This window comes from Pteropus alecto, unplaced genomic scaffold (assembly GCF_000325575.1).
Source record: "Pteropus alecto unplaced genomic scaffold, ASM32557v1 scaffold45, whole genome shotgun sequence".
Taxonomy (NCBI): Eukaryota; Metazoa; Chordata; class Mammalia; order Chiroptera; family Pteropodidae; genus Pteropus; species Pteropus alecto.
In genome coordinates, this window is record NW_006442491.1 from 1,694,920 (window position 1) to 1,710,963 (window position 16,044).

Below are 16,044 nucleotides of genomic sequence, written 5' to 3' on the forward strand. Positions count from 1 at the left end.
CACACATATATATATATATATAGTTACTTGCCATGCCCAAACCCAATAAGACAGGGAACTAAGATACATTTTATTGAAAAATAAATAAATACATAGCCTTTTACTGTTCGTGAGAATTGATGAGCTTATGGAGAATATTCAAAGAGAACTGTATCCATATCTGGTCAGGTACTCATTCTCTCCAATAAGTCTTGAGATAACTTTGTAATCTCAAGATCATTTTTATGTTATTTTTAAGTTAGGGGGAGTGGAAGCTTCTGTGAGAGGGTTTTTGTTTATGTGTTTTTGCTTTAGGTTTACCTGCAATTAAATGAAATGCTTATTTCAATTTTATTTTAAATTCCATGTAATCTCATTTCAGTAATTGACTTCTAATAAGAGTTTAAACACTAATTTGCCTAACTCTAAGTTGTGCAAACTATTGCGCAGTAGTGAATAGCATCATTCCCATTCTACACACCCCAAACCAAAGCATGTTCTCGGCCTTCGTTCCATAAATACGGTACTGGGAACTGGGAAGCAAGCAGCACAAGCATTCAAAGCGACCCTGAGCGGAGGGAAAGTTCGTGAGAATGGGACACTTGTTAATTTATTAGTTTGTTGACTTTTTCTTGGTTAGAATTAGTAGAGCAGTCGAGGAATAGTCTGGCGGGAACTCAGCCCCACGACGCCCTGAGGCGGGTTGCAAGAGGCGTGCGACGAGCGCAATGGAGCCAGGCAACCGCTCTGCCGGCTGGGAATGGGAAATCTTAGTGTACTCTCCAGAGAACGTCTACATTTTAGATCTTTACGCATAACCAAACTCTGTTACGTTCAGACTTAGAAATTAAAACAGCAGCCTCGGAAGGTAGAACATTTCCACTATAGGTTCGGTGCGTTCGTGCAGCGAGTTGAGATGATGAAACCGGGCGGGTTGAGAAGCTGCGGCACCGCGGCCGGGGAACCGAGGGGATGGTGCTGCAGCGTTCCGACTTGCACACGACCACCCCAAGAGTTCGAGGTCTGAGCGTTCCTGCGCCCACCCTGCTCGACACCGGCAGCTCTCAGGGCTCCGGGGCGGTCAAGCGGCGGGAGCTGTGGCGGGACGCGCGTGGCAGCGAATGCGCGAGAAGCGAGAGCCGTGGCGCAGTATATACGCCCCACGTGAGCCAAGGGCCTAACGCTTCCCGTCCCCGCCAGGAGGGCGACTGAGCCTGCGGACCCAGGACCTTGTTTCTGGAGTAGCATGCCTGTCCCCGCTGCGCCAGGCCTGCGACTCCCGGGCGCTGTCACCACCTACCACCGCTGCGAAATCGCGGCGCCCGACCTCCAACGCTCCCCACAGAACACGCGAGCTCGAGACCTCCAGCCCCACCCAACTGCTCACGACATCCACGTCATTGCACGAAAGTTAACCTACCGGTCATTACACTCAATTTGCCTTTGTAATGCTAAATGGCAATCTAATAGTCATTCGAAGATGGCTTTGTACTTTAATGTGCATTACCTCATTTGATCTTTAAAGGAAAGGCAACAGCTCATTAAGGGCCCTTACTGCCGCAATAAAGATCTACCATTTCCAGGTTCTAAGATTTTAAAGAATCTTTAATAGGAGACCCTGAAAAACTTTGCCCCACTTAAAGATAACATAATGGAGTACAGTTGATTATTTTAAATTGCCCCATAACTTTATTTACATCCGAATATGGCGGGGATATTTATGGCTTTAAATTGCATTTAAAGTTCTAAAAAGCTTTCTTTTGGCTTATTGAAACAACAGGACATTTTTCTAGTACATTCAAACATGGCACGAGTTGTAAAGAGATGGAGGTAGTATAAGGAGAGAAGCAAGCAAGGGTTGAAGGAATGGAGACCAGGAAGTAAGGGTTCAGCTAGCTGGCAGATGTCCTTCAAAGGCACACCACCTGTTAGAGGGAATCCAGTCCCCTTCATTTTTTTCATTAGGCTTTTTGTTTAGACGTCTTCGAAACACCACTTTAAACATTAATCTTCAAATTTGTTTTGAAAGGTAACATGCAATTGTGAAAAAATCCTAATCAAAACATAATTATTTTACAGACACACATGATAGCTTGAAGCAAAACTAAAGTAAATCAGAACTAAAGATCTGAGAAAATATAGGTTCTGTAGAAGTGTGGGCTTTGGGTACCTAGAAGGTATACAGAGTAAGACATTTATATGGGCTTCTGTGGAATATGCAATACTTGATTCAAGTGGCCACACATTTTTAATATTTGGAAGATAGAGAAATTTAACACAAGACATTATCATTTTAATGTATTGTGAAGGTAATATATAATGGTTGTGCTGTTAATTCCCAGTGAAGAGACTCTCAACAATAAAGGATCCTGGTCTATTTACCCATCACCAGTGACAAACTCAATAGTGTCAAAATATCTTCCTATTAAGGTTAAGGTGGTATTTTTTTTCCACATAGACTAAGATTAACAAGTGTGCCTTAGCTGAATATTAAACCAAATGTTCTAAGTCAGAAGGTCAAAGAGAAATTTTATAGTCTTGGGCTAGAATGGAAAGAAGGAAACGAAGCAGCCGTCTTTACATATGTGTCTAAATTTGTTGGGGAATCAAATGAAAATGCATATGGAAGTGCTGTTGTGTGAACTCCAAGCATAAATTTAAGGAAATATGCTTAGTAGCAACAACAACAAAAAAAATGAGTACAAATTGGAATCTATTATGAAACAATGCAAAATATATGCTAAGGAACATAGATTATTTAGCTATGAATTGAACTTTTCACTTTTCTTAAAGATTTTTAAGTCTTTAAAACTGGAGTCTACATGGAACTTGTAAAATGTAAATAATGTATGCTCACAAAGATTGTATAGTTGCCAAACCAGTAGCTGACAGACATACTAACATATGGGTTAGTTGAGTTGTTTTGCTGAGCATATCTTTTTAACATCACTGATTTTTCTTTTGACATCAAATTGTAGAAATGAATTGTTTTCTCAAAAATTGATGAAAAAAAATCAACATGCTTGGCCAAGATTTTCAGAGTTGAAATACTGTAAATAAATAAGAATACAAGAGACCAGAGTTTTAAACTTTTTTTTTTTTTACTAAAGTCCAGAAATTTCCATAAGACAAGTACATTAGTGAAATGTTTCCAAAGAAATACTGAACAATATATACTCTGGTTGGCTGAGGGTTATAGCTCAAGAGTTCATACCTAATTCCTGTGCATTAAAAATCAGCATGGATCTTAGATGATCTAGAATACATTACGTTTTGAAATCCACAGCTGGTTTGATTTTTAACCATAATGAAAAACCAGTATTCCTATTCCATCAAAGTGATTTATAAGCAATAATAAATTCAGATCCACCATATTTTGCAATACACATCTTTGGAAAGCAACATAAAACAGTGTGATCAGATTAGTAGAAATATACACAGTTAAAAGAAATACACAAAGTACTGTAGTTTTCTTAAAAACTACTACTTGAGAAAAAAATCTTTCCACAAATAGCATAAAACTGTAGAATGATGAAAGGATCTGGGAAAGCTTTACAAAAGCCTAATTCCAACTGTATCTTCCTGAGGGTGGTGGCAAAGGGTATTTTCTTCCTTCTCTGGGATATCCCTGAAAAAAAAAAATGCAAGAATTTATTTTCTGGATTAACACTCCTACAAAGAAATTAATTTTACACCTCAATGGAAAAACACACCATCAAGAAGGTAAATATGTCTTAAAGGTATATCACATGGAAAGCCTCCATACATACATAGGTGCTTTTGGTCCACAGCTATATACAAAGCTTGGTGCAAAGTGGTACACTACCACCAATGCTGTTACTGACAACGAACCAAATGAGCCTTAACAGGCTATTAAGAAGTTCCTTAAAATACACACAAATGAACTATAGTTACAATGTTTTGTGTAAAAACACTTGTGGTTCTCAATATTCTCTACCACTTCCAGCAAGCCATATTGTGGTAAGGTGCTTACATCATCTTTAGACACATTACACTAGGAAAGTCAGTTTGCTTAATCAAGGCGTGAGCTTGCTGAGTCAGTTAAGGCCTGATTAACTATTACTTTTAGATTTTTTTTTGTTTAGCTAAACACACTAGAGCATTAAGTAACACATTAGGTTATTACATAATCGATTACTGGTGACATTCATTACGTAACCTAGTGTGCTTACAAATAATATTTATGTATAAAATAAGAGAAATTTGACACCTCTTCCATCACAATTCCCTTTCCAGGCTTCCAAGATTCTAAAATGGACCCTGCCTCATGTTGTCTCTCAGAGTACTTCATTAGTTTAAATCAGTGGGCCCCACTCTTTTTGGCACCAGGGACTGGTGCTCCTATGAGAATCTAATGTCTGACGATCTGAGGTGCAGCTGAGGTGGTGATGCGAGCGCGCTAGGGAGCGGCTGCAAATGTAGATGAAGCTTCACTAGCTCACCTGCTGCTCATCTCCTGCAGCACAGCCTGGTTCCTAACAGGCCATAAACCGGGGCGGGGGCCGGTGTTAGGGGACTTCTGGTTTAAATTATGATTGTGTACAGGCCCTTCAAAGATACAATTTAGGCTTAGGCCTTGTTTAGTCATATAAACCACTAAAAATATAGTGAAGTCATAATTATATTTTTAACAATGAACTGTTACAATTTAACGGTGCTTCAAAAACTGCAATTTCATAAAAATCAGTGGAAAAAAGAGACTGAGAAAAAGAAATATATTTCCAAAAGGTCCTAGAAGAATTATAAATTTACAATTGGTTTTCATCTCCTAAGAGACTAAGAATGTCACCTTTTTTAACAGCAGAGAGCTCCTTTAAAGGAAAGATCTCTGAAGGAAACAGGAAAGACAATAAACTGGGTCAGAAGTACAGATGTCCCCAGCTCTGCAGCCAAACTGCAAGTGTTTTAGGGTTTTAGTTCCTAACTGGGGAAATAAGGTGACTGAAGTAAACATTCTCCAAGGTGTCTTCTAGTTATAAGTATGTCCTCATTTCAATAATACTCATTATTTATATTGCCTAGTATCATTGACTTTACTAGTATAAACAGTCTCAGTCTATGATATGATACTTAGAGGTCCTGAGCTGACAATATTCAAAGTAAAATTCTATGAACTGATTCTAATGAACTGTAACAAAAACTTCTCAGAAGACAAGATGATTATTTTCTGGTAAAGTGAACAGAGACTTGTATGACTAAAAAAAAGTAAAAAAATTTTTTCTTAGCTATCAGAAGATTTCTTATTTTTCTCAGCTGTCAGAACAAGGGGTTATATAGCAAGTATTTGAGTTACAAAATTAATATTTGAAGCACTGAAAAAGGCCTGTAGGTCAACACCAGGTAAGCAATTTAAAACTACTTCACATCACTGCAGGTGCCAAACTCCACAAACACCACACACTCTGAATCACAGAATTCCAATCCTGTACTCTGGCAAGGATTTGATTAAAGAACATGTAAATACTGGATTGAGTGTCAAATGACTAAGGGACAAAGAGAATGAAGCAAATAAACCACAGTCTTAAATATTGTTAAAAAGGAAAGCTATAAAGAGAAAGACATGAAGCTTACATCTAACTAAATCTGTCTAGGAGTTATTATACTCATTAAATATATAGGTGTTTTAATTTGGCATAAAATTATATGGACTTTTTTTTTTTTATGAAGGAGAGATTTCTTTCCATGAGGAGAGATACATGAATCAAGACAGGAGACTTCTAAGATGAATACAGCTAACAACTGAAAAGGGAGATTCCTGCTTTCAGCTTCTAGGAATTTATCATCTATTACGAAAGGTCTCTTTTGTATTAAAGCAAAAAGCAGTATCTTTAAAGGATAAACAATTTCTTTCAGTGACTGACCACATTTACACTAAATATCACTAACTGCTATGATTAAAAGGGCTTTTCGTCTGGAAATTCTTCAGCATCTTCAAGATATAACCTATTTAGTGAGGCAGATACTCACCACCCTATATACATTTTTAATGAGGGACCCAAGTTCAGCTGAGCTACTCTATCAATATCTTATCCAAAAATACTTTTAAGAAAATAAAGAGTCCTGAGAGGCATGGCTAAGTACAAAGTGAACTGTTTGCTTTTCATTCCATAGCCCATTGTATCACCTGTCTCCCTCCACGATCATCGCGTCTGGGTGGATACCCGCCAGGTCCAGCTAGCATCTGATACTGGTTTGGCTGGAAGGCTGCATTTTGGGTTTGGAGCATACGGTTCCATGGCAGCAGAGGTTCAGCCACAACGCCTCTGTGGAAAAACATCATGTATGCATTAGAAGTCAGGCATGTTATATAGTCAAAAGCCTAAAACCAGCAGGTCTCATCTCAATTTTAAGATAATCCAATTTTGCTGCATTTGTCGTATTATGAGATATATAGTATCAGAATAGCTTTCACGTACCGCATATCCAGTGTAGTCTAATATGGTTCATGAGGTAGCAGCATTTATTAAAAAGGATGTTTAAAACTTGATTTAGAAAGGTCTGACTTTAAAAAAATATTTTGCTCATTTTCAATTGTGAAATTTCCTTTTAGTCACATAAAGATTTGGATCCAAGATCTCCAAGTTGGCTACATTTAAGATGCTATCCAAAGAGTAAATATGTACAAGACAGGAGAATGCGGCTTTATTTTAAAAAATGTCCAGACTCGTTCTTGGAGTCCATTCTTTCTAGTTAATTGCAGGATGCAAATGAATTCTTACTGCTGAGTATTTTGAATCTAGGGTAGGGGACTTGGCTATTTTTTTTCCCATCCATTATTCTGCTCAATATGTCAGAAGGTCTGATCGGGAGGAAACCTTTTCAAGTTCTATTGATGCGGCTTTCAATTGACCATGGTGACCTAGCAACATGAGCACTAATTGGCATGGACTGACTGGCATTTGGTGTACAGTTTACATGAGAACACAGATTCAACAGCTATTATAACCCAGTTTGCCAGCCCAGATTACTAGTCAAAAGAAATGTTTTAATTGTCTTCAAGCACTTATTTTAACTTTGCAGATATAAAGCAACAGGTATGAGGTATGAAATCATAATTTAAAACTGTCACATAAACAATGTAGCAAAGACACCTAAAGGCAATCACCATTTAAGACATAAGTTTCTCCTTGAGGCATTTCTTCAACTTTAATTTACTACAAATAATAAACAGAAGCAAAATTCTCCAGTATATTTTAACATTAGAAGCTTTGGGGGCCATTAAAGATGTTAGGAGGAATTACAATAAAACAAAGTTTGCTAAAGCACTGACTAGCTGGTATTAGCTTTAACTGTATCAGCATATGAATTTCACTCCCTAGATCTTAGGGGGGAAAAGCCCAAAGTTGGGCTCATTGGGTAATGTATTCTTCTCATAGTTATTCAGGCCTGAGTCCATCCTCTCGACCCCCCACTCTCTTCCCTTCATTTGGAGCTTGCCTTTTTTTAAAAAAACAAAAAACAAAAAACCAAAGATGATTATTTTTGTGTGATGGCTTAAAGAACAGCTCTCTGAAGAACTCTAGAAAAGCAATGCTATTCCTCGTTGGGTAATGTATTCTTCTCATAGTTATTCAAGCCTGAGTCCATCCTCTCGACCCCCTATTCTCTTCCCTTCATTTGGAGCTTGCCTTTTTTTAAAAAAACAAAAAACAAAAAACCAAAGATGATTATTTTTGTGTGATGGCTTAAAGAATAGCTCTCTGAAGAACTCTAGAAAAGCAATGCTATTCTTCACTTACTGGTGAAAACTGACCTCTAAAATATAATTTGCTATTAGAGAATCGAAATAAAATAAAAAAATCTATATTTCAGAAAGAATATGTTCAGGCCTCTTATTTTCCAGGTTGATTATTAGTACAAATATATTTTAGCAAGAATGCCTCATCAGCAATGACAATTCTGTGTGCTGAGACAGGAATGGTCTCTTCTGGTCTCTGCAGAAGTGAAGGTTAAGATTTGTGCTGTACCAAAAAGCCTCAACAAAACTGGGCCATTAACACAAAAATCACTGGCCAAAAATGAACTCACACATTGTATTAACTGTGATCAATTTTTCTTTTCAATTTTACAATAATAAATCCACTCAACCGAGTTACAGGAGAATCTGCTGGCATAGATAATATACATTATAAATGTAATTTTACATTATTTTGTTCTAAAAATATGTTAGAAACAAAGCGACTGTTTAAAACACAAAGTTCTCCTTTTCGTTTGAAATGATTGCTTAAAATGTTTTTGACAAAGATAATTTTTATAAAATAATTTAAATTAAACAGAAAGAACAAAGGAAGAGGGACATGTACTTTTTCCCTGCTCTTTATAGGCAGAAAGGCCTGAATATTCCACAAGTTTATCATATTTTTATATTAATTATATTAATTTATAAATACTTACAAAATGAAAATTGCCTTGGAAAATACATTTTAAATCTGGGATGGAAGCATTGAGGTCAACACATTTTAACTATTTTAAATTAGCAGCTATCAATTGAGGCAACTTATTTGAGGCATTTGGCATCATGGATAGCAACAATATTAAGTTTCTAAATTACTGTTTTTGAAAGCAGCTGGCAATATGAACTATTACCAATTTGGGTGTCTTTAATTTATTCATATGGCAAATTAGTTTTTAAGATTTTTCAAAACTAACTGAGCTTAACACCCATAAGTTAAAAACTAAATGGCCACCTTGAATATGGCCAGAAAAGAGAAGCCCTCAATTGGCAAGAAAACAAATAATGGGGCAGAACTCAAGTGATACAGAGGATTCAAATGCTGAACATCTATGCATAACCATTAACACTATTAACACTAGGTTGTCTTTGTGTGGGGAAACAAGGGGGAGGATGTTCCTGTTGTATTTTTAAGTGAAATGAATATATGAATTATAAATACTATTTCAAAATAGGAAATAATTCAAAAAACAGTGTAGTTTAGAAAAAAGGAATATTCAAAATTTTCTTTTCTATGGGGTTCTCAACCAAAAATTCAAAATAGTACAGTAGAAAGTACTGAACTTAGAATTAGTAATACCTGGTTCTAGTAAGAATTTTACTACTTACTAGTTGTGACATTTCGGCAAAATCAAAATGACTGAGTTTATATTTTCTCCTCTATGTCTTACAAGGTTGGAATAGTTAGAATGACAAGTGCTACAGAAATGAGTGATGTACTATATTTGTTAATAGGCTAATGGAGAAATTTAGAATAGCCAGTTTTATGAATAAATGGTGTATTTCTTAAATGACCATGATTTTAAGACATAAGACAGAATTCTATTATGCTCACATTGAACTTTTAAGGCATGATTTTAAGTTTCTGACTAAAACTAAACCAAAAATGTCCCACAAAACTTGTCCTTAATTGGCTGGGTTCACAAAGTCAATCAGGATAATACCAATACTTGGCTAGGGCAGAACAAAAGTCAGGACAATGGTGATGATCTTAGAAAAACTTTGAATGTGCAAAGGAAAGGAAAGCTATTGGGAAAAAATCCTTTGTAGATCCTTTACATCCTTTGAAGTCCCTATGGCTTTACCATAATGTTATTTTCCAAGTAAGTATTCTGATGAATTTTGTTCAAGTGAGAAGTTTCTTAGTAGTAAGAATAGTACTGGTAAGCTACTAAACTTCTGTGTGCCTTAGTTTCCTCATCTGTAAAAATAACATCTACTTTAAAGGTTGCTAGGAGGAATAAACAAAGTCATGTTTCTAAAAGCATGTTATGCACAGTTTGACACTCTGTAAGCAGACGATCAATGTCAGCAATTATTAATAATTAAGAAGAAAGCAACCAAGTGGGAAACCAAGTGTTAAAATCAAACTTAACAAACGTGGAGCTGATATTTAAAATATCAGCTCTAATGTGATAATACATAAATTAGAAAAAAATTACCCTTTACTCATTTAATTTCTGTTTGGAAATGGTGCTAGTCTGAGGATGCTGAAGTAGTACATATGATGTGCTTTGAGTACTTATATTGAAAACAAAACAAACACAGGCATTATCAGTTGTCTTAAGTTTAAAATGCAGCTTGCACTAAATAGTTGATACTATCAATAAACAATTGAATAACATAATTTCTTTTATCTTTTTGAAGAAAATAATGACGTTTTGGAGTCTCTAAAGAAAGTTTTCTTAAAAGGGAACCATCGTTTAAAATCCTGTACATAAGAACACTTTATTTCAGATGTGAACAGTTCAGACTGCTAAAATGCTAGAGGAGAGGGAAACAAAACAGATTAGAACTGGGAAGGCAAAGAAGGAAGCCTTACATGACGGGCTTAATTCATTTTATCACTAACTAAGGCTGGCAAAACCAGCGTAAAATGATAGATTTTAAAGCTGTCTCTTAAAAAAATCATTCTACAGATGTTAATATAATTATTCATAGCATGCCTAGCTGTCTTGTTGTGCAGAGACCACCTGACTTAGAAGCACACAACTTATCAATGAAAGAACACATGTCAAACATCTCTTGTTATTAAACCATGTCACATCCTTCCTAGTCCGTGGTACTTATTAGACTGCAGATCCCATAATCCTCTACCGAGTCCCCTCTGCGTTTAATTCAGTTCAGTCTTAAGTAGTTAAAGAAACTGTTTTCACTGGCAACTAATAACTACTGACCTACAGTGACACTGCCCTACAATAGGCTTGTCAGTCCTGAAAAAGTTGTACCAAAGAAGCTGATTAGGACTTCAAGAGGTTTGCAGCAAGAATCAATGGTCGGTCTGTACTAATGCTGTGTTGCCGGCACAGAAATGATAAAAGTGGAACACCATTAGTTATGCCTCATTAAGCTGCACAACCCTTCTAAAAAGAAATTTGTTTAGCCTTACCAAAACCTAATACAATTTTAAGCTCTCTGTGTTGCATTTTTCAGAGCACCTCAAAAACTTCAATAAAATAAAGGCCAAGAACCAAGAAAAGCAGAAGAGATATAAACACGAGCCTTTTACTTCAAGGTGTTAACCATCTATTTTCCTAAAGGACAGGCAAAAGAGAAACTGTTTAGGGGAAAGGAAGTATATTTCAAACCATGGAAAAAGCCCAAACCTCAAATGTTGATGTGGAAAAGTATTTAAAAGTGATGTTTGCTTATTACCTGTCAAATCTTTGCTGCTGGAAAAGAGGAGGAGGACCTCGCCAGGAATCCTGGGGCCTCATATCTGGAAAACAAACAGGGAAGGGTTAAACAGAAGAATTTTTAAAAGTAATCACTATTCAGTTACCCACAAATTTAATAATAAGAAGTTTTTGAAAAAAAATTGAGACAATATAAACTAAATAAACTAGCATAATTACTCACAATGGAAATGTAAAAAGATATAAAAACAACAGGGTCAGTAAAATTGTTCATTTTATTATTTTTCTTTTGGTAACAAAACACTTTTAGTAACCGTGGTCATTAAAAACACACATTTCTCTCTCTTTTGCCGTGTGTGTGTGTGTGTGTGTGTGTGTGTGTGTGTGTGTAAGTAAGGAAGAGAGGGATCATAATTATGTATGCTGTGTAAAAGTAAGGGATTTAGGTTTTTTCTATAAATACAAAGTGAACATATAGTAACTTTAAAAGAAACCCTGAAATTTTCTCCCTAAATGTGTAAACTGGAAAAGAACATTGACTTGCTTAGCTATTGTAACAAAAAGCAGAAGCACACAATTTCTCCAACACAGGCCAGGAAGATGTATTAATAAAGGGACCATCCACTTTTTTATTGTTTGCTGACAGTCAAACTCTTCCCTTAACACAAAACTGAACTAGCAACATCTAACTGTAAGAAACAAATAATTAAATAGCTGTTACTCCTCTACGTAAGCAGGATTAAAGGAACATCCCACAACACCAGTCAGCAGGGGTGGTTAGTAGCTTAGCAGGTTGGTATCAATCAACCGTCAGGTCTCCAGTATTATAGTCACCTCGGCCACCTTTCAGCAGGGTCTATGTGTGACCTAAATAAAACAGCTGGTTCCAGGAGTTGTCTAATGAGTTCACTGTGTGAGGACAGTAACCTTCTCCAGACTAGTAAGACCCAAGAACAACAAGGCTTACTATAATGTATTCAGGCTCACATTTTAATGGAAACACAAACTAGAAACATGCTTTTCAAAATTACTCTCTTAAAGGAAAGAAGAAATGAAAGCTTATCTGGTTAGAAACCAAAAAAAAAAAAAAAAAAAATGTTTTCTGGGTTTACATTTAAAAAAAAATAGGATTGTTCTTTAAAAAGCTCCCACAAAGGAGAATATGGAATGGGTAAAGTACCTAGCTGCTCATAATTATTCCAGAGTGAAACAACTGGCTACTTCTGCTCCAGGACTTCCTCTTACCTCAACTCAGCTGACAATGCCAGGCTGAAGAAGTTTCCTAAATGGACAAACTACCCCTGGGGAAGCAGCCATGAAGAGTGGCATCTGCAGCTAGTACAGCCCGCTGCCCCATGGTCAGTGGCAGCCAAACTCACGAGATGCCTCTCTTGGAAAGGTATGGGGGCGGGGGGTGGGGGAGCCTTCATCACCGTTATTTCCGAGAAGAATCCCATTTTCAATTGAAAGAAAGGTGGCATCTCTAGTTGATTTGAATTAAGTCCCCTTTTTATCTCTTAAAAACCAAACTAGCAGCAGTCAAACTGAGGAACAATGCTGAAGAGGATTCACGGTGGTCATTAGGTATTTAAACCTGAATGGAAATTCAGGAAGCTAATCATCACAGAATCCACAGAAAACAGGGAAGAAGGGATCAGGGATCATTAGTCTAGGCCCAGAATAACTTCTGAATCACTACTACAGACTATACACTATCAGAAAATCATAATGACAGGAGATAAAACCAGATATTCTTAGAAGACAGTCATCATTTCATCTGTGTGGCTTATTTCTATGAAAAAACTCAAGATATACTTACCTAACCACATTACGTAATTTTCGGTAAGCTACCATTTACGAGAAAGCAATATAATAAAAAAGTGAAATTGACATTTGGGCTACTTTTCGTATCATTACTTTGTTCAACTTGTTCAACTTGAAGTCCATTGGGCTATTCAGATATTAGGTTAGTGAAAACTGGTTAAATGTTACAGAAGTATTTTGTTTTAGTGTTTTACGTATACAAAATTAGCTAATATAATAAAAGTCAAAAGAAATACAGTGAATTTCATTCAGACTCCTGTCTAGCTCTGTACTTCACATGTCCCAGAATCACTGTGGTCACCTTTGAAACATCCTTTTACCATTAAGATTTAATTCTATGATTCTGGTTCTATGGTATCTCTTTATATGTGGTACATACTCTCCATGTGGAGAATACATACTCTCCATGTGGAAGCACTTAACAGAAGCTTCTACACAGGATCCCTAATAAATTTAAAATTGAATGAAGATAATAAAAAAAGACACATCTGCATGAAGAAAAGCCTCCCTGAGTACTTACCTTAATATTTTATGAAAAACAAAAGCAGAAAAAAAGCTTGTATATTTTCTCCTAGGAACAGTACAAGTACAGGAAATCATCAGGAGTACATATTCATTAGATTCAAATATACTACACGTTAGATTAAACATACCAATACTTCTAAGTAGAATTGGAATGTAAAGTTAACTAAGTATAAATGCTTTTTTTGGAGAGGGGGCACCATTCAACCGTCTACCTATTACACCTATAAGTACCTAGAAAAATGGCACAAGTTCCTATTCTATCACTACTAGTATGCTAGGTACTTCCCACTTGATTTTGCTTTTACTATTTCTCGCCTCCAGAATAATTTTTTCACATAAACAGACTTAGCACATGCAAAAACTATAGTTCTTTGTTAAAATCTAGTCATCTTGCAAGACTTAAAAAAAGTGTATTACATAATTATTAAAAATCTCTTGCTTTCGATCCAAAAAAAAACAAAAAACAAAAACCCAAAGGATCAAAGACAAACTTCAAGGCTACCTTTAAACAAATCTCTTCATGTGGCTCTGAGCAAAACATATATAGCCCTTAAGTATTCATAAAGCAGAAATATTTCCTGGCTGATAAGTAATGAAGTAGAAGGTAAAACAAACTTATTATCATTCATTTGTATGGCTCTAACAGAAGATCCATTTGAGAGGGAGAAAAAAAATTCTGAGATAGTGAATTGCACTTCAGAAAGGTACACGCGAGAGAGGAAAAATGAGTTAATTTTTCCTTTGGTCTTTAAAAACTTATCCCTTTTCTAGAGCTCTAAGGCCACACAAACCAAGCCTTCTCCAATAACTCAAGTGACAATTTACCTAATCAGTGTGGCAACCACAGAAATGACTCCATGTTTACTGATTGCACTAATCAAAAATCACTTTTCAAATGCGGCTAACTGGCAGTTTACTGGCTGAAATTAAAAGAAGTGACATTCAGGTTCTTTGGATTGTAGAAACAAAATGCTTTATTCACACTGAGTACTTGTCCGCACTTGACTCCAAAAAGTTATCAGTAAACAGACAATTACTCATCAGCCAAACACTGACACATCAAAGACAAATCAAAGGCCAACAGTAAGAAACACCTAAGGCAGATATTTAACAGAGTTTGTAGTTTGACCAAATGGCCTTTCTTAAGTGTAATTTTGCACCATATAAAGAAAATAGCTATGATACTAAAAATAGATTGTTTAAATGGTTTAGATATCAATTTTACTACAACTATTTCTGACCAAATTTTAAAATTCAAAATTCTATAAAAAGGAAGCCAGATCTTTTTATCACTTGTGTAAGACTTTCATGGTATTGACTATGTGTCAAGCACTGTTTCAAGTGCTTAATAACTTAAACTCATTTATTGTGAGTATTTTGTGAGATGGGTATTCTCTGTACCATTTTAAAAGTGAGAAAATGGGAGTAATGACAAAAACCTGCCTGAGGTCACAAGGCTATTGAGGGACAGGATAAGCTTTCTTAACCACTCCCCACTACATGTTTCTCCAAATTGCACATGCACTTGTGCTGTGGGTTGAGGTAACTTCACTCTTTCAGAAGGACCAGAGGAGAACCACTTCCTCTGGTTCAGAAGGCTCAACCATGAGGCTCAAAGAGCTTAGGGTTTTTCAAGAAGGCAGGATTAAGGATTTGAAACGTTCGACATTTTGAAAGTTTATAATTAATACACACATCTAATTAAGACAGGAAGAAAAAATAAACATACTTAATACATGCAGTTTGGTAGTTAAATATCTTGACAAATATGGAAAAATAAGAAAAGGTCTTGGTTAAAATATCTGAAATCACTGTCCTCTTTAAAAGGATAATATTATCCTAAAAGATTTAGTATTCAGAAAGTATATAAATATAAGGGATCAGATAAAAATTACAAGAGGATATAGACAAGAGAGATATGGATGGATGGACTGACAGTTATTCAGGGATTAATTCTGTTTGCACAAATATGAAATCCAGAGGTCACAAAAGACCATGAAATAAATGTGCCAGAAAATGGCACACTTAATGACAGTAAACTAAAAGAAAACAAAAGGCAAATCATATGTTGAAATGTATAAAGAGTGTTGGGGAAAACATCACAAAAAGTACGATTTCCTTTCTTGACAGTTGGGAGCATTTGTCTGGGGGCTTATCACACAACTGTGACCATTTACTATCCAGTAATAACCATTTAGGCCGATTACTTATCTAATATATATATCTCTTACAAAGGTTATCAGGGAATAATTTGTGATATGACATGGCTGACTTCAAGGAGGTCTAACCTCACAACCCCAAACTTTTCTAGGTTCTCTTATAACCAACAGCAATTAAAATTCATTAACCTATCCAAATCCTTCTTGAACTTTTACATTTCTGGCATATATGCAGATAATTCCTAATTTTCTCTCTCTAAACATCTTCTCTCTTGAGCAAGTATTAGATCCATATTACTAACTCCTGGTAGATGACTTCAACGTATTCAGCACTTCAACCTCCACAAAAATCAGACTCATCATATTCTTCCGTATTACTTCAACTTCCGGGGTTTCCAAATTCTGTTAAAGGCCTTATTAGTCCCCCAGGTGTCCACAGTGCACTCAT

At 36.0% G+C, this 16,044-nt stretch overlaps 1 protein-coding gene across 1 annotated transcript in view; it reads right to left on the reverse strand.

Annotated features, from left to right (window-relative positions):
* Positions 1-3,061: 3,061 nt before the first annotated feature.
* The window catches only part of XRN2 (5'-3' exoribonuclease 2), a 76,432-nt gene continuing 63,449 nt past the window's right edge, over positions 3,062-16,044 (reverse strand). The window contains exons 28-30 of the mRNA XM_006921547.3: positions 11,108-11,171; positions 6,125-6,263; positions 3,062-3,607 (exon numbers count right to left, since the gene is read on the reverse strand). Of these exons, the coding sequence (XP_006921609.1) occupies positions 3,542-3,607; positions 6,125-6,263; positions 11,108-11,171 (269 nt within the window). The 3' untranslated portion in view covers positions 3,062-3,541. The remainder of the gene's footprint in view (positions 3,608-6,124; positions 6,264-11,107; positions 11,172-16,044) is intronic.